At 48.2% G+C, this 18,795-nt stretch overlaps 1 protein-coding gene across 4 annotated transcripts in view; it reads right to left on the bottom strand.

Moving 5' to 3' along the window:
• Positions 1-751: 751 nt before the first annotated feature.
• ZDHHC3 (zinc finger DHHC-type palmitoyltransferase 3) overlaps positions 752-18,795 on the bottom strand; it is a 57,819-nt gene continuing 39,775 nt past the window's right edge. For 3 of the 4 annotated variants that reach the window (XM_057704423.1, XM_057704422.1, XM_057704426.1), the window contains one exon: positions 752-4,884. In XM_057704423.1, the coding sequence (XP_057560406.1) occupies positions 4,627-4,884 (258 nt within the window). In that variant the 3' untranslated portion in view covers positions 752-4,626. Of the gene's footprint in view, positions 4,885-15,087; positions 16,762-18,795 lie in introns of those variants that run through there. The other variant, XM_057704424.1, reaches the window with a different exon arrangement.

Below are 18,795 nucleotides of genomic sequence, written 5' to 3'. Positions count from 1 at the left end.
TGCAGGGGTGAGGGGGTGAGGGAGGGAGGAGGATGGTGAACGGCCCCACCTCTCCTGGTGAGGGAGCCTGCGTACCTGCTTCCTCCATACAGCCCCTGACCCTTCTTCAGGGAAGCCACAGCCTCCGCCCCTTGGTCCCATCCAGACGCTTCACTCTCACTCTAACACCTGAAATCCCCCTCCTCCAGGCAGTGCTGGGAGTGACTGGAGAGCACCCCTCCCCCTCACAAGGGGCAGGCCCATCCCAGGCCTTGCCCTGCTGAACACGTCCGGTCCATGCGCAGTGAGGACAGCCAGCCCTGTGCGTCCCTTTTCAGGAAGGCCTTCCCTTTTTGTGCGTCCCTTTTCAGGAAGGCCTTCCCTTGGGAACAACCTTGGATGTAGCCCTAGACCGGTCTGTGAGTTTGCTGATCCCATTGCTTCAATTCCTCTCATGGCCAAGGAGGTAAAATCCATCCCTCTATACCCCCCATTCACTCTGCCACCCCCAGGAATAAAGCTACCTTTTTGACCCTGTGGGTATCCACCTCAGGGTGCAGAGGGGGCAGGCCAGCCAGAGGGGTCCTGACTTGGACCAGCCCCATGAAAAGAAGGGTGTTAAACAAGGGTGCCCCTTCCTGACCTTTGGGGTAAAGAAGACGTCCCAAGGGACTTCCCTGGTGGTCCAGTGGTAAAGAATCCGCCTTCCAATGCAGGGGACATGGGTTCCATCCCTGGTCTGGGAACTAAGATCCCACATGCTGCAGGGCAACTAAGCCCACGCGCCACAACACTTGAGCTCGCACACCTCAACAGAGAGCCCTCGCGCCACAACTAGAGAGAGAAAACCTGCACGCACAACTAGAGAGAAGCCCGCGTGCTGCAACTAGAGAGAAGACTGCACATTGTAACAAAAGATCCCGCATACCTCAATGAAGATCCTGTGTGCCACAACTAAGACACAACACAGCCAAAGCAATAAGGAAAACAAATAAAGAAGACATCCCAAGAGGCGCCCCACTTCTGCCTTGCCCATCACTTCATCTCACCAGTGCTGGTGGGCCCATAGGGCTGGCCTGGAAGCAGAGCTGCAGGCAGCAGTACAGGGACCCACCAGAGATGGTCTCAGGCCGGCCAACAGGCTCTCAGACAAAGATAGGTGGCCCCAGGAGAAAGGCAGCCCAGCCCAGGAGAAAGAACCCTGGCCAGAAGCACCCCCCTTCCCTCAAGCAGAGGTCTGTTCCTTCTCAGGGGCGGTTGTTATCCTAGGAGAAGGCACCTCCTTGTGCCAACGGAAAGCCCTTCTGTTACCTGAAACTGTTCTCCTGGAGCTACCCTCCAGAGAAGTCTCAAATGATGCTCAATGTGCTTTTAATTAAGCTCTGATGGCTTCAAGATGACTATGCGGTCCCCTGGGTCACTTTTTTCTTTCTGTGAACAAGCTTCTTAGTGTCTTATGCTGGGATCACGTGGGTATTGGAGAGTCATCTGATCCTCCAAACTTCCCAGGTCAAGGGACTCTCTTTCTCTCTGAGGGGTCTGACTTCTTTGTTCTGGACCCCGTTCGGGACGCCTGCCCCTCTCTCTAAGGCCATAACCCCAACTGGACACTCTCTGGCAGAGGCACCTCATGGACTGAATGAGGTATTTTACATGTAATCTGCATGAAATTAAGAGGTGGGGACCTGGGCTCTAGAGTCAAAGACCTTCAATTCTGGGCACTCTTGGCCCCAATGTCCACAGTAGGTGCACAATAAATGCTTGCTGCATGAAAGGTGACTTTTCTTCCTGCTGGAGATACCACAGGGAAATGATCCAGAGACAGGAGTGTAGCTGGCAATGTGCTGTGTGACACTTGTCTCTCGTGCAGGAAATGGGAGAGAAGAGGCTTAGAGGTGTCCTTGAGGTGACCTGAGAGGCAGGACACTGCCCATGGGTCCGAACTGGCTGTTCCAGCTGAAGGCATGAGACTTTGGTGACCAAGGTGGACCAGAGAGCTTTTATTCAAAGAGGTGGAAGCTTGCACCCAGCCCCGCTCTGTAGCCCTCATCTTGTTTTGATATCATTTGCCATGTTGAAGGTTTGGGGCTAAGCGGAATATTTTGCTGTCGACAGCTGCCGTGGAGAGGCCACTGTGTCACTGGTGCAAGGTCACAAGCCTTAGGGTTGGGTAGGTTACTCCCACACAGCCTGGCTGGGGCCAGGTCCAGCCCTCACAGGACAGGGTCTGACATGCCTGAGGTCTAGTGTGGAGGGAGATGGGCCCAGTGAGAGGATTGGGGGCTGGGTCCTACTCTGTGCAGGTAAAACACCTCCCCACCCACGAATCTGAAAACAGAACTGTCTTTGGGGTCGGTGGGTACCTCTGCTTTCAGGCCAAGCTGGCCAGAGGAAGACCAGTTTCAAACCTATCGTGTAAGGACATTTCTCAAGGGCCCTGTGGCTTAGCGCATGCCTTTGACCTCAGGCTTGGACTCAGCAGAGACTGAAGCTATCCACAAACAGTGACCAGTGAACCTTCTTCCTTTATTGTAACTGCAGTCTCCCCAGGGATTCCAGGGGTTGGTACTGCTTTCCTTCCCCAGTGTGGAGTCTCTTTGGTGTACAATCCACCATGCCTGCACTGCAGGATGCCTTTTGGGTGAGGACAAAAAATAGCAGGCCTCCATGGCCACACCCTGCCCAGACTCAACAGGCTTCAGAGCATGCTGGGGGTCCCTTACATTGTCAATAATAAATATTAAAGCTGATATGGACCCAAAATAGAGGCCTACAACCTGGGTGTGGAAGGCCCCATGCCTTTCCAGTTGCTCTGTCAATGCTGGAGTCCTGCCGTCACCTCTCTCATGGGACATCATTAGAGAGCTGGGATTAGGACAGAAGTGGTCCCTCAGAAATGAACCCCAGAGCCTGTGGGTCATTGGGTGTAGACAGCAGTGTCTCTCTAACAGAATCACCCCCCTTTAGCGGAATGCCCAAGGATGCTGTCCGAGAACCAGGCCGCTGCCTCACCCTCCTTTCTTTCCCATGGTCACCACAGTGACCTAAGTGTCCTGTGCTGCCCCTCCTAATGCTGACCTTCCGCCCTGTGTAACTGGGGCTACAGGCCTTTCTGGACTAGGACTCATGCTCTCCTGCCTGGAGCTGGGAGAGGGGCAGAGACCTCGCATGGGCAGGCTCCGCCTCTGTGCCTGAGCCCTCCGATGCTGCTGCTGTCAGTCAACACTGGGGCAACAGGCCAGAGAGAACGAAGGCTCACACTGGGGAGCGCGGGTAAAGAGCTCTCAAATGAGGCACCAACCCTCTGTTGGACTTTGTGCAGAAGATGCTCCTTCAGCAACTATCAGAACAGGGTTTCAGAACTCAAGAAGTCCTGCTCAGGCCTTCAGTAATGATCACGGACACCTCAGGCTTCAAATGGGGCGACCAGGGCCCCGATTCAGCATGGTAGTGTAGGGGGTGTCTGTGTGGTGGTGGTGGTGGGGGCTTCCTGCTTCTCAGTCTGCAGGCTCTGGCCCCCACCCATCCTTTCAGAGAGACATGATGGACACTGTCTTGGGAGAACTGGCCTAAAACACTCAGGCTAGATTTCTGGTCCGTTTTGCCCATGTGGGTGGTTAGACTCTCTCCAGGGGGGACAGTTAAATGCACTTCTCATGGGAGAGGTCAGAGTTCCAGTAGTTCTAAATAGGTTCTCCCCCTGACCCTCCACTTGGAATGGACAGATTTTTAGCCACAAGGCAGGACACCTCCGAGCTGACTCAGGGATTCTAGTATGTATGGAATGGGAGCTAAGTTTGGGTGCTACTGTTGCAACTCAGGCTTGTTTCCAACCTGGGCATGCTGTGTGTGTGTGTGTGTGTGTGTGTGTGTGTGTGTGTGTGTGTGTGTGTGTGTGTGTGTGTGTGTGTGTGTGTGTGTGTGTGTATGTGTGTGTGTGTGTGTGTGTGTGTGTGTGTGTGTGTGTGTGTGTGTGTGTGTACAGCCTAGTGTTAGGGTCCTCTCTCAAATGAAGCCTGAGCCCTGAAGATAGCCAAGGCCGCCGTGCCTTTCTCCTAGTTTAGGCAGGCACCAGGGGGAAGCCCTTTCTGGGGAGTGACCAGGATCCTTGCAGCCTTTCCAGCCCTGTCTCTCCTGATGCCAGCGTCCCACCCCAGTTTCCCAAGGCCAGCCCTGCTCTGTTCTTCCATCACAACCTCACAGTCTTAGTTCTCAAAAGCCAGGAGTCTCAAAAGCCAGGATCCTGGGCCCCAACCTTCTGAAGAGAAGACAGACATCCCAAGAAAGGACAGAGGCCAGTTCTTTTCTGCCCCCGGGCTGCCCTGTTCAGAGTTTCCTTTGCTGGGTGGGACTGTGCAGGCTGTGAAGGGTGTCCAGCCTCAGAGAATGGTTCCTGATGATCCCTCACGGGCAGATGAGCTCAGAGCAATTCTCTCATCCTCCTCTGTCACCCCTAGTCCACCCCCACCCCCTGACCTAATCCAACGTGGGGAGAGGGAGGAGGGGTCAGAGGACAGCAAGGCCAGGAGGGTGGTATGAGGGGAGCAGCGGGTACAGGGGAGCATGTGGTACCCAGAAGCCCCGTGGCCACGACGCCAGCATCCAGGGTGACATGACTGCGCAGTGTCTGGCCCTCTCCCCACAGCGTCACTCATCTATCACCTCCACGGAGTCCTCGTCCTTCCTCTCCTCTGACTGCTCCTCTGTTGTTTCTGTGTTCTCAGTGTCTGACAGCGATGCCACCTGTCGCACCCAGTCACTGTCACTGAGAGGCTTTGGATGACACGGTCCGGAGAAGGGGTTGAACCAGTTCAGGGAAAAGTCCCCACCAAAGGTCTCTTTGACTGACTTCCAGCTGCCCGTGTGTTCCCTGGGCTGGTGCTTTCGTTTGAGGCGCTCAATGCCCTGGAGGGACAATGGGATAGAGAGGGTCAGCGTGGGACGGCTGTGCGCACTCCAGCACACCCCGGGGGCCGGCACAGTGGCGTGCCGAGGCCCAGGGCCGGGGCTCCTCACAGGGTGGGCAGGGGCACAGAGCAGCACAGCAAGCAAGAACCGTGTTTCCCACCCACTGCCCTCCTTTCCTTCTACAGGAGCAAGGATGCCTGGCCAGCTGCTGCGTGGTGACCAGGCTGCCCAGTGGCTAAGGGCCAAGGGGGAACATCTCAGGCCTCTGTGGGCATGAGCTGGACCACCCATCCTGAGACCACCTAAAAAGATGACCCCTCCCCAAGTATCCTGGGCCACTTCTCCTACAGCAGGCGCAGCAAACTCAGCATGAAGAATGATGGATTAAGGGGGAAGCGCAGGAGACACACGACACGTGAGGTAAAGAAGCAGATGTGTGCAAAGTGAATGCCAACATGCAGCGGGCAGCTGGAGGGTGCACAGGGCCACTGCGGGGAGACGAGGGCTGGCATTGAGCCTGCACATGCAGTAGATATGCCCTGCGGCCTCTCCTGCGCTGCCCACTCACCTGCCTCTGGGTGTCGGCTGCGCCAGGCCACAGAAGAGGGTGTTGGGAAGGGGGCGAAGCCAAAGGAGTTAAAGGAACAGCCAGGCCAGCTCTCCAGGCCCACAACACCCTCCGCAGAGGCTTTACCCTCACTGGGACTCTGCCTTCTCCATCTCTTCTGGAAGCTGAGGGGGTTTGCCGTGGGCTAGCCAGGCACAGGTACTGCTCACTGCCAGCACTTTCCACCTCGGAATGATCTCTGAGTACCTAGTTCTAGGTTTTCTCTTCTTTTTCACACAAGATCCTTACATAACCAGCATAATCCTTTCTGTTGTGCAGAAGGAGAAACTGATGTACACGCACAGCCTGAGATCCAGAGGAATTGGAACCCTGGGCCAGTTCCTCTCCACCACTCTCTTTCCACACCATCTCAGAGATTTAAGTTTCCTGGCTTTTGGAAAAATGGTAGGTTAAACAACCTGATCTCAAAGTATCTCCTCATAAGATACTTCCTAATTACAGAGGGTAAAATAGTAACTTTACAGTAAGGAAACTTTGCAGATACAACTTTGACCGAATTGAAGTTAACATCGCCAATAATGAAACGTATCAACACCACGTGTCTTTGGATACTGTGCCCCAAGAAGGACAGAATATCATTTCACTGGTTTTCCTGCCCAAAAGGCATAATCTCAATCTAATTATGAGGAAACATCAGACAAACGCAGATCTCAGGACATTTTAAAGAATATCAGGCCTAAAATCTTCAACAGGATCAAGGTCTGATGAAATTGTTTTGGAAGCAGACGGAAGCAGTAGTTGTACGACATAATGAATGTCCTAAATGCCACTGAACCACACACTTTAAAACAGTTGATTTTATGTTATGTACATTTCACCTCAATTAAAAAGAGGATCGAGTTCATGAAAAACAAAGAAAGGCTGAGGAGGAACTAAACAGACAGGACAAATGATGCAATGTGGCATCCTGGAACAAAGAAGGATACTCGTGGGACAACTGGAGAAATTTGAATAAAGTATATAGATTAGTTAACGGTACTGTATCTATAAATTTCCAGGTTTTTATATTTGTATTATGGTTTTATAAAATGTTTACATTTGGAAAGACTGATTGAAAGGTATATGGGAGCTCTCTGTACTATTTTTACTATTTTTTTGATTAAGGTCTGAAATTATTTCTCAATAACAAGTTAAAAAAAATCTGAGACAATGATTTATGCAATACAGTCTTGAATGCAGAATTATAATAATGAGAAGTTGGAAACAGTCAAAATGTCCACTAATGACGGCTAAGTAAATTATAAAGTAGAACACTAGGCAGCTATTAAAAGTGGTGTCAATGACAAAGGCCTAATTTCCAAAATATACAAACAGCTCATAAAACTCAACAACAAAAGAACAAACAATCCAATCAAAAAATGGGCAGAAGACCTAAACAGACATTTCTCCAAAGACATACAGATGGCCAACAGGCACATGAAAAGATGCTCAACATCGCTAATTATCAGAAAAATGAAAATCAAAACTACAATGAGGTACCACTTCACACTGGTCAGAAAAGCCATCATTAAAAAGTCTACAAATAATAAATGCTGGAGTGTGGTGAAAAAGAAACCCTTTTATACTGTTGGTGGAAATGTAAATTGGTGCAGCTGCTATGGAAAACGGTATGCAGGTTCCTCAAAAAACTAAAAATGGAGTTGCCATGTGATCCAGCAAGCCTATTCCTGGGCATATACCCAGACACAACTATAATTTGAAAAGATACATGACCCCCTATATTCATAGAAGCACTATTTACAATAGCCAGGACAGGGAAACAAACTAAATGTCCATCAACAGATGAATGAACAAAGAAGATGTGGTACATATATAGAATGGAATACTACTCAGCCATAAAAAAGAATGAAATAATGCCATTTGCAGCTACATGGATGGACCTAGAGATTATCATACAAAGCAAAGTAAGCCAGAAAGAGAAAGAAAAATACCATATAGTATCACTTATATGTGGAATCTAACACAAATGAACATATCTAAGGAACAGAAACAGACTCATAGACATAGAGAACAGACCTGTGGTTGACAAGGGGGAGGGGAGCTAGGGAAGGGAAGGATTGGGATTTGGGGATTAGTAGAAGCAAACTATTATATATAGAATGGATAAACAACAAGGTCCTATCGTATAGCACAGGAAACTATATTCAATATCCTGTGATAAGCCATAATGGAAAAGAATGTGAAAAAGAATATATATAACTGAATCACTTTGCTGTATGGCAGAAATTAACACAAAATTGTAAGTCAACCAGACTTCAATAAAATTTTTTAAAAATTGGCATCAATAGTTTTACATACACTGGAAAGTCCTGTTCACGTGGTGATGAGGGAAGAAAGCAAAGTTGCATCTTGACATCATTGTAGAACTTGGGTTTGGGGATGGGATTTTAGGTTTGATTTATTTCTGGAGACTTCCCACATATTCCAAGTTTTCACCAAGGAGCAGGTGTGACTTTTATAATCAGAACAAAAAAATCTGTTTTAGAAAATGGACCTTGTTGACACAACTCTTGAGGGACACTCAGGTGGGTCTGGGGCACAGGATGCTGTGCTATTCACGGTCTGGCCCCTCACCAGGCCTCCCTCCTTAGTGGGAGCAGTGATGGCCAGATGAGTGACTTGCTTTGGGGATTCTGCATTCCCTTCCTGGGTGATCATTTACAGCTTGTTGAGAGAGGCATTCTAACCATGATTGCAGGGGAGCTGGGACATGGCCACGTGGCAGACCAGGCTGCAGAGGGGTCACCCAGAAATGACAGATTGGCTGAGTCTGCACTGACTGGGCTCACTCAAAGCTGTGACTGTGGGTCCTCACAACCACCCTGAGAAGAGGTGGGTGTTAGTACTGACACTTGGTGTAGGGGAAGACAGGGGCTCTGAGAGGTCGTGACAGCAGCTGAAGCTCATCCTGCTGGTCGTGCCTCAGAACGAGGACAAGAACTGGTGCGTTCTCTCTGCCCAATGCATTTTCAATTCTACTGCAAATCCTCACTCAAAGGCAGAGAAATGCTGTAGAGGGAAACAAAGTAAAAGAACCCACAGGACAACACAGATGGAAAGATATATTGTGTTCTTATGTTGGAAGAATTAATACTGTTAAAATGAACACACTACCCAAGGCAATCTACAGATTCAATGCAATCCCTATCAAAATGCCAATGTCATTTTTCACAGAACTAGAACAAATAATTTTTAAATGTGTATGGAAACACAAAAGATCCAGAATAGCCAAAACAATCTTGAGAAAGAACAGAGCTGAAGGAATCATGCTCCCTGACTTCAGCCTATACAACAAAGCTAAAGTAATCAAAACAGTATGATCCTGGCACAAAAACAAACAGATCAATGGAACAGAATAGAGAGTCCAGAAATAAACCCACACATTTTTGGTGAGTTAATCTAAGACAAAGGAGGCAAGAATATACAATGGAGAAAGGACAGTCTCTTCAATAAGTGGTGCTGGGAAAACTGGAGAGCCGCCTGTAAAAGAATTAAATTAGAAGATTCTCAAACACCATATACAAAAATAAACTCAAAATAAAGACCTAAATGTAAGACCAGAAATCATAAAACTCCTAGAAGAAAACATAGGCAGAACACTCTTTGACATAAACCGTAGCAATAAAGTTTTGGATCTGTCTCCTAGAGCAAAGGAAATAAAAGTAAAAATAAACAAGTGAGACCCAATTAAACTTAACAGCTTTTGCACACTAGAGGAAACCATTGACAAAACAAAGACAACCTACAGAATGGGAGAAAATATTTGCAAATGATATGACTGATAAGGGGTTAATATTAAAATATATAAACAGCTCATACAACTCAACATCAAAAACAAACAAATAAACAACCTACTTAAAAAATGGGCAGACGACCTGAATAGACAGTTCTCCAAAGAGGACATGCAGATGGCCAACAGGCACGTGAAAAGATGGCCAACATCACTAATCATCAGGGAAATGCAAATCAAAATAACAATATCACCTCTCACCTGTAAGAATGGCTATCATCAAAAACAATACAAATAACAAATGTTAACGAGCATGTGGAGAAAAGGGAACCCTTGTGCACTGCTGGTGGGAATGTAAATTGGTGCAGACACTGTGGAGAACAGTATGGAGGTTTCTCAAAAAACTGAAAAAAGAACTAAGATATGACCCAGCAATTCTACTCCTGGGTATATATCTGAAAGAAACAAAAACACTGATTCAAAAAGATACCACAAATAGAACTTCCATATAATCCAGTAATCCCACTCCTGGGCATATACCCAAAGAAAACCATAATCCCAAAAGAAACTTGTACCATAATGTTTATTGCAGCACTCTTTACAATAGCCAGGACATGGATGCAACCTAAATGCCCATCAACAAATGAATGGATACAGAAGATGTGGCATATATATACAATGGAATATTACTCAGCTATAAAAAGGGATGAGATGGAGCTATATGTAATGAGGTGGATAGAACTACAATCTGTCATACATAGTGAAGTAAGTCAGAAAGAGAAGGACAAATATTGTATGCTAACTCACATATACGGAATCTAAAAATGGTACTGATGAACTGAGTGACAAGAACAAGGATGCAGATACAGAGAATGGACTGGAGAACTCGAGGTATGGGAGGGGGCGGGGGGTGAAGGGGAAACTGAGAAGAAGCGAGAGAGTAGCACAGACATATATATACTACCAACTGTAAAATAGTCAGTGGGAAGTTGTTGTATAACAAAGGGAGTCCAACTCGAGGATGGAAGATGCCTTAGAGGACTGGGGCAGGGAGGGTGGGGGGGACTCGAGGGGGGGGCGTCAAGGAAGGGAGGGAATACGGGGATATGTGTATAAAAACAGTTGATTGAACCTGGTGTACCCCCCCAAAAAAAAAAAAAACAGATGATTGAACCTGGTATACCCCCCCCCCAAAAAAAAGATACCACAATGTTCAAAGCAGCACTATTTACAATAGCCGAAACATGGAAACGACCTAAGTGTAAAACAAGAGGTGAGTGGATAAACAAGATGTGGTGTATATATATATATATATGTGTATATACACAATGGAATATTAGCCATAAAAAAAGAAATTTTGCCATTTGCAACAACATGGATGGACTCAGAAGGTATTATGCTAAGTGAAATAAGTCAGACAGAGAAAGACAAATACTGTATGATATCACTTCTACGTAGAATCTAAAAACTACAAAAAACTAGTGAATATAACAAAAAAGAAGCAGACTCACAGATATAGAGAACAAATTAGTGCTTACCAGTGGGGAGAGGGAAAAGGTGAGGGCAATACAGGAGCAAGTTATTAAGAGGTACAAACTATTCTGTATAAAATAAGCTACAAGGATATATTGTACAGCACAGGCAATATATAGCCAATATTTTATAACTTATAAATGGAGTATAACCTTTAAAAATTTTGAATCACTATATTGTAACTCATATAATATTGTACGTCAACTATACTTCAATAAAAAATTTTTTCAATTAAAAAAAAAAAAGAGAGCCCATAGAGGGCTATTTCCAGAAAAGTACTCTTGGGCTCTACTTGACCTCCTCAGCAAGCTCATAAAAATGTTCCAGACAGAGCCTGGCCTGCCCACCAGATGAACTTCCTCAGCAGTTAAGTGGACAAACATCCAGGAGTGTCAACTCTGGGTCTGAAGAGGAAAAAATATCCCAAACGAATCTGATGCATAAGGAAGGCTGAGGGTCTGGACCCTCAGGTTCAGGAGGAGCCAGTGGAGTTTCTTTTTCCCGGTAGGACTCAATTTTGAGTTCTGTGTGGATTTAAAGGTATCCCTGAAGGCAGAGTTCTTAAGCTAGAGGTTTACAGAGGCAGCAGTGATACCCACTTCAGGCTTATGCAAACAAGAATGGTTGATTCCCGGTAAGGGGGCAACAGCCTAAACCAGCACCTCTTGCAGGGAGTGTGTAACTTGGGACTTTTGGGCCTGGTCTGCCTGGATGACACATGAGCTGTGATCTATAAACAAACTCACCAATGCCCCAAAATGAATGTACCAAGACTATGGCTCCCCAGGAGGCAGAAACCCAGGAACATGCTCTGTCAGGACTCAGCTGAGGCCCATGGAACAAGGGGAGGAGGTCCCCCTGCTCCCTACATCTCAGACATAGAAAGTTGGAGGTGCTGCAGCCCATGCAAATGTGCCCTCCTCAGAGATGGCCAGACAACTCTCATTAGTGGTTTCACATCTTTTTAGTGCAACCCACAATAGGGAATACTTTTCTGTTGCAACCAAGGACACTCCCCACACCCACAAAGTTTCATGAAACAATACGTATTTTACAAGATATAATGTGTTATTTTTTATTTCTTTAAAAAATGCTATTGCAAACCAATAAATTGATCTCACACATCATGAACAGTTGTGCACATGGTCTGAAAAGCACAGCTTCAGCAGAGCTGGCATTCCCTAAAGCCATACAACGTGCCAGACACCATCCTAGCATTTATATTCATTCTTCTCTTTGAATCCTCACAGCATCTTGTGATTTAGATTATCTCCCTGATTTTACAGATGAGAAAACTGAGGCTTAAGTAAATTACCGCCTAAGGTCACATAGGAAGGAAGTAGTTGAGCAGGGACTTGAACCAAAGACCAAGGCCACGGTCCAAGGCCCCATCACCCCCTGACCTCAGCTGCAGAAATTCAGGGCATCCTTTATGTCCATGTCAGAGCATGTGTCTTCCCCCGAAGGTTTCTGCAAAGCTTTTCATAACTCCTTGGATGGGCGTCATCAGCTCCTGTGCACACAGATAAGGGATCCCTGGGACTCACTCAGCTCTGCTAGGGTAATCACAAGGCTCAAGTCATCAATGATTTTTTTTCTTGAGGGAGAGGGTGGGGAAATGAAGTCTTCAATTTGGGAGAGTAGACTCGGCAGTGGCTTGGTTTTGTTTCACTGTGAATCTTTTATCCTCTGTTAGGTGATTTGTGGGCAGATATATATTTAAAAGATACAAGAAAAAGCCACGTGGGTGTTGAGGTTCACAGATGGAAACCAAAGGCCAGGACATTCATGTGTGTGGCCACCCCCGGCTCTAATCACTCACCGGCGACCGCTCTCACTGGGAGGACCGCCGGCTTCACTCTTTCCCATCTCCTTCTGGGATGGTTCTTCACCCAAAGGGCCCCTTGGTCCAGAAAGCAGTTGGCCAGACAAGATGTGCAGGAAGACTGCTGGACAGACTAACAGTCTGACTCCCCTTCAAACAGATACTCTCCTTGTTTTCTCAGCATTCATTGGTTGGGGAGGCCGCTGGTTATGAGGGAAGAGAGGCTCACAGTGGGCACACCCCACCTAGCACCATGCTGAGCCCAGCAGCACACAGGACCGCATCATTAGCAGGCCTTTGGGCAACCCCTGCAAGCCCCAAATGGATCCTCAGCCCACCATCACCTGGAGGGCTGTGAAAATCCAGATCGCTACACCCCCACCACCTCAGAGTTTCTGATTCAGCAGGTCTGGAGTGAAGCCTGAGAATCTGCATCTCTAATAAGTCCCCAGGTGATGTGGATGCTGCGGGTCTAGGGACCACACTTTGAGATGCACTGCCCCAGTACATCCCTCAGCAAGAAGATTCTCAAGAGGGATTCTAGCAAAATCTTCCTCTCTTCACATATCTTTGATAACTAAGGGCCCTTTCTAGGTTGGAACTCCTCACTTCTACTGGCTGGCTCACCCTGCAGGCTTAAGCACTATAAGCTTTGAAGTGAGAAAAATGTAAAACCCCTGAGCCTCGCTGGGAGAGCCCAGCCCAGTCGAGCCCAGCCTCCCAAGGTCTGGGGTTTCTGTGTGATGCTGACCTCACGGAAGTATTTAATAACATTGCTTAATTTACCTCATCAGGAAAGTGGATTTTAAAAGCTAGTAACTCAAGGGATCTCACTTTGGGTTCTTCCAAGAAAAAAGTACTACAAAGATTAAGTGGTATGATTAGAAGGAGACATAGCACATGCATTTCTACCCAAATCCACTTTGTGCATGATGTCACTAAGCCCATGCAAATATGTGTGGATTTGTTTGCTCCTAAACCTTTTGCATGTTCAGCATGGCTGCTATGAACATAAACTGGAAATTGTCAGGCAGGAAGGAGTCACCTAATCCAACTGGCCAAGTCACCTTCCTCTTTATTTTTCCTCTCCACTCCCCAGAGCCCACCTTCTGAAAGATTGTGGCTACTATTGGCTCATTTTTCCACACACAGAGCATTCAGTGCTGTCAGGACTCATGTGCTGAAGCAAAAGGCTGGGGCTGCCTTTGTGTAGAGGTGTCCTCCTTCATCAGACATCTAGGAATACTGAGGAGGGCTCGGGGATGCCTGTTTCTTCCAGTGCCAGGCTGAAGCCTGATCACTATGCTGCAGAGGATAGCCACATTCCTTAGTCACTGTGCTCCTGGCGAAACGTTCTCCATCTCAGTAAGATGAAACAGGAAGAACAAGGAAATTTGGGGGTATTCCCATGTTCTGAGTGCAGCATTTCACTCTGGCTTGAGAACTGAGGAAAATTCATTCTTTCAGCCAAAGGGCTCATAAAAACCCAGAGACAGAACCATACAGGATGTCGGAAGGAGGCTCTCTCTCTGAGAAAGATATACATGGTGCACTTAGGTGTAAATGATGAGTTTCTGTTTTTAGGATTCAAAAAAAATTCAATGCATCTTCAGCACTATCTACTGTATTCCTTAGAAATTCCAGGGGGAGAAGAACTAACCTTGGATCACTTTAAAAAATGCCCTTGAAGATGGGATATTTTGAGGCATCCAAATACTTAAGAACATTCCCTGAGTCCTACTCTCCCTTCCCTGGCAGGAGGAGCAAAACAAAAGCACTGTCTCCCAAGGGATGGATCCATGAGGGACAGCAGCAGAGCCAGAGCTTTCCAAATTGCTCTAGAGGCATTCAACAGCCACACTTCTTCCATAAACATAAGTTTGGGGGGTGGGGGGAACACGTGGGAAACAAATGCTACAAACTAGATTTAAAAGCAGCATTAAAAAAAAAAAGCCCACATCGCAGTCTTGAGCATGGCATAAATAGCACAGCAGAGGCAGGTTGAAGTTAATTGACTTAGAAAAGGTCGTAGGGTTCTTTGGTTAAACATCCGAGAGGTGGTGAAGAGCTTCTCAAAGCGATGTCCCAGGAAGTGTGTGGCAATTTCCAGTGATTTCCCCTGGCTCAACTTTGCCTTCTGCTGGGTGGACAGAGGAAAATGGGTCTTTCTCCCAGGCCCAGCCCTAGAAGCAAACTCCGCAGACCCGATGAGTTTTTCTGTAGGGACTGGAGGCCAGAAGCACAAGGGAAGGGACTCAGGCTGCAGAAAGAGCCAGAGGAGAGAGGCCCAGAGGGGCCAGCTTGCCCAAGAGGGGGCTGTCCTTTAGAGGTGACACAATAGAAACCTCATTCAAGAGAGGGAGCGTGCATAAATGTCCTTTAAAAGCAATGGAAGAAATGCCCAAACACAGCACGCTCTCATTGACTGGACAATCGGCTCTCCTCGAGGGGTAACGCTGTGAGAGAGGGGAGCTCAGCCAGAACAGGTTTCGGAAAAATTTTATTGCGTTTTGTTTCCGTGTGGAAGCACTGACAGAATTGAAAAGAGGCAGCATGTTCCACTTACTTTTCTGAAAGATCACATAGCTAGATGAAGTCTCTTCCCACCCAGGGCTGATTGAATAAACCTCACCCCAAACCCACCCCAAGCAAAAGATTTAAAAAAAAGGAGGTCTGTGGGGATCGCTTAAAAAACAAACCCATGTGTGAGGTGGCGGGCATTTGGATTTCTGTGACCTCTGCGTCTGACGCACACTCCCTGTCCCCTCCCCTCCCCGCACGGTCTTCAGGCCCTTCCTCCTTCAAATGAGACTCAGCACACAAGTGTGCACGTGGGAAAGCCAGTCCGTCTCAATGCTGCAGGCTTAGGTGTGTCTGCTGATTCCAGGGTATGGGTGGCCATCTCTCAATTTTAAAAAGTTTGGCTGTAATGTTGCCCTTGCCTCACGGTCAGCCCACGACAGACAACGGTCTCCCAGGTTAAAATACAGACAAATGTGCACGCGTGTCCAGGTACGTGCACATTTATGGGTCTAACATATCAGAAAGTAAACCCACTGCAGAGATGTACAAAATGAGGAAGAAGGGGTTGATGGCGGGGCTGTGGCTGTTTCACTTGGCAGTAACACTGCTTAACCGACACCGCGCCAGGAGAGGGAGAGGTGGGGCGGTGGGGGAGTAAGCAGACGTAAAAGGCAATGTAGCTCGCCTGAAGCTGCATCATTTTCTTCTTCTTTTGATTGTGTAAGGCATTTTGAACTGGAAAAACGTCTTTCCTTCACATTCTTCCACATAATCAGAGTTGGAATATAACTGGTGGTTCAGAATACAAATAAGACCCCTTTTCCCCACCCCCAAAGTCATTCTACACACCCAGAGCTCATAAAGTACAAGGCAGGCAATTGATTTTGTGAATCACGAGGCAAATCATGCTCACGTGGGGGATGAGGTCGCTGTGTCAAGGACCCTTTCTAGGGCTCCAGCCCTGATCCCGGCCCTCTCAAGCCACAAGGGGTAAGCATCCGTCTTCAGTTAGGTTTAAGTCCCATCTGGGCCCCTGCCACTGCCTCCTGAGCAGTGGGAGGTCAAGGGCCCTCCTGACTCTCCTATGCGTCCCAACCAGGCGTCCAGGACTGGTCCGTCCACGCACAAGTGTCACGACTCAGTTAGTACAAGGGGGCGTGGCCTGGAGACAGCACCCTCCACGTTAGTCATGCCAGACAGACAGCAGAGAGGAAACCAAAGGCCAGAGAAGTGATTTTAAAAAAGGAAAAAAGAAAAGCAGCTTCGGTCACCAAAAAAATAGAAAGGATGATCTTTTAAAAATAAAACATGGGGACATTTTTTTTTCTCTGCAATGTTCAGCCATTTTACTTGAGACATTAAAAAAAATGTTTTAGAGTAGTTTTGCTTTTTCGGTTTAAACATTCATGAGAATGGATCGGACGGTAGTGCTGGGATGTGGTTTGTGTCTGAGTGGCAATGCTGGTCGGGGGTCCTTCAGACCACATACTGGTACGGGTCTGCCTTCCCTTGGTCTGGCGTGGCAAAGGGGCTGGCCCAGCCTAGAGAGAAGGGGTGGCCAAAAACGGCTTTCATGTTCATCCATTTTGTTTTTTTAGCCCATCTTCTCTCTTCCTTTTTCAATTGTTCTATTCCCTGAAAACAAGAACAATCATACTTTCAGTCAAGCACTTTACGGCTGTGGTTTTGGGGGAAGAGATATCCATTAGCTTGAGGTGAATGGAGTACATGCTTCCTTTTTTAAAGCCATGAAGCTTATCAATATAGTACATTTTTCTTCTCTCATAAAGTGCTAAAGAAAAAAAAAATCATAATTTTTTTTTGGGTGGGCACCTAGGCACATATGTATAAGTCCCTCCAGGAAGGAAGGGACAAATGAGCAAAGTCAGCAGGCCCCTGAGCCACTGTTCCTAGTTATGCAATCCTGTGTTCTGTTAAGTGAGTCCTTGCTGGGTCTGCAGAGGTGCTTCGGGCCCGGTGATGAGCTGTGTGCGTGGGAGCGCTGGGAAGGCTGGGGTGTAGGAAGCCTCAGCTGGTGGGGAGTTTGAGATCATGATAGCCAAGGATGGCCATTAATTTGGGACTGGTTCATGGGAAGTCTGAAGCTACTATGACCACTTTGCAGACAAAAAAAAGGGACCAAGTCAAATGACTGCTCTGGCACTGTTAGTCCCGCCAGCCTGAGAGGCCAAGGAGTGCCCTGCTTAGTGGGGCTGGCGAGGTGCAGTGGAGGAGGTGGAACGGGAGGCAGAGGTCACCACAGAGGAGGAAGGAGAGGGATTAGTATAGGTTAGAGGAGCCGCACGGACAGACTGCTCAGCCTCAGCCTTGGTCCCGGCAAAAGCCTTCCTGTGCTCCTTTGGGGAGAAGTGTGACCCGAAGACACCTCAGCAGTTGTCACAGAGCCCACACCACTCCCCAAGTATAGCAAGAAAAATGAGGCCTGGGGGAGCAGGCTGGTCCTTCCCTCTTCCCTTCTCCTGAAGGAGCTGGTCAGTGGGTGGGGCCAGAGGACAGGGGAGAAGCAGCCTGGCAGGAGCCTGGCCAGGGGTCTGTCTGCTGTGGTCTCTGTGAGGTGGAGAAGCAGGGGTGGGGCCCGAGGGGGCAGCCCAGTCTGAGTCTCTGTTCATAGCCTAGGGCCCTGGGATGATATAGGCCAAGGGCAAGATGCCCTTTCCCATAAGCGGCAGGCCCTCGTCTCCTTTCTCCTTTCCTTTCAACACAACTCCCCTAAAGGCCTTGAGAGGGAAGAACAACTAGGACCGGGGCCGTGAGACTTTTCCTTCCAGCTCCCCCAGACCATGGCCTGTGTGGCCTGGTGATGTCTCAACAGTGGGTGCGCCAGACAGTCACCTCCAGGTTCCCTGTAGGTCTTACACAGAGAAGTTAGTCACATTTACTGCAGGGATACACAGCTGGATATACACCATTGGCTACGTTTTTCACAGATACTCTTTTATAATGGTATGAATGCCTATAAAGGAAAAAAAGGTGCTGAGAGGCACCCAACCTTCTAAACCATTGGGAACTGACCCAGATCCCAATGATGGTGCCTTGGCAGCCAGCAGCATCATCCTTCTCTGCGCGCTGAATCTCCACACCCACAGCAGCAGCAGCAGCAAGGACTGAGTCTTCCTATGAGCCTCCACCCAAGGCTGACTACTCAACAGGCCAAAGTCCCCCCAAAGACCCCAGATGACTGTTGTGAGCTGCCACCTGAGGGGGACCTTGAAAAGCCAGGACAGACTTATCACCTCACCCCAGAGCTAAGGGCTGGGCTGCCCTGTCCTTCTGGGGCCCCTTACCCAGACCCCAAACCCCAAAAGGGAAGAAATGCCCACACAGCCATGGACTGACCACCGGGAGGCTTTTGGACACCTTTGGAAGGTGGAGAGGTAGTGGCAGTGGCACCGGGGGTACGGGCTCCAGCCTGGCCAAGCCAGCAGCTTCGAAGCCCCCAGAAAAGGAGCTGTGAACAGGGTGGAAGGCAGGGGCAGGTACAAGGCAGCAGACAAGGACCAGAGCCAGGCCTTGCGGCCCACTGCTCTGGGGGCCCAAGCTGGGCTGTCTCCTGACTCTGCTCTCAGGACCTGGTCATGAAGGTACCTCCTCTGGGAAGCTGACCCTGCCTGTGGCACCTGGGTCAGGGTGCCCTTTGTCCACCACCTG

This window comes from Hippopotamus amphibius, chromosome 13, assembly GCF_030028045.1.
Source record: "Hippopotamus amphibius kiboko isolate mHipAmp2 chromosome 13, mHipAmp2.hap2, whole genome shotgun sequence".
Classification (NCBI taxonomy): domain Eukaryota; kingdom Metazoa; phylum Chordata; class Mammalia; order Artiodactyla; family Hippopotamidae; genus Hippopotamus; species Hippopotamus amphibius.
This window is presented reverse-complemented; position numbering and strand designations above follow the sequence as displayed.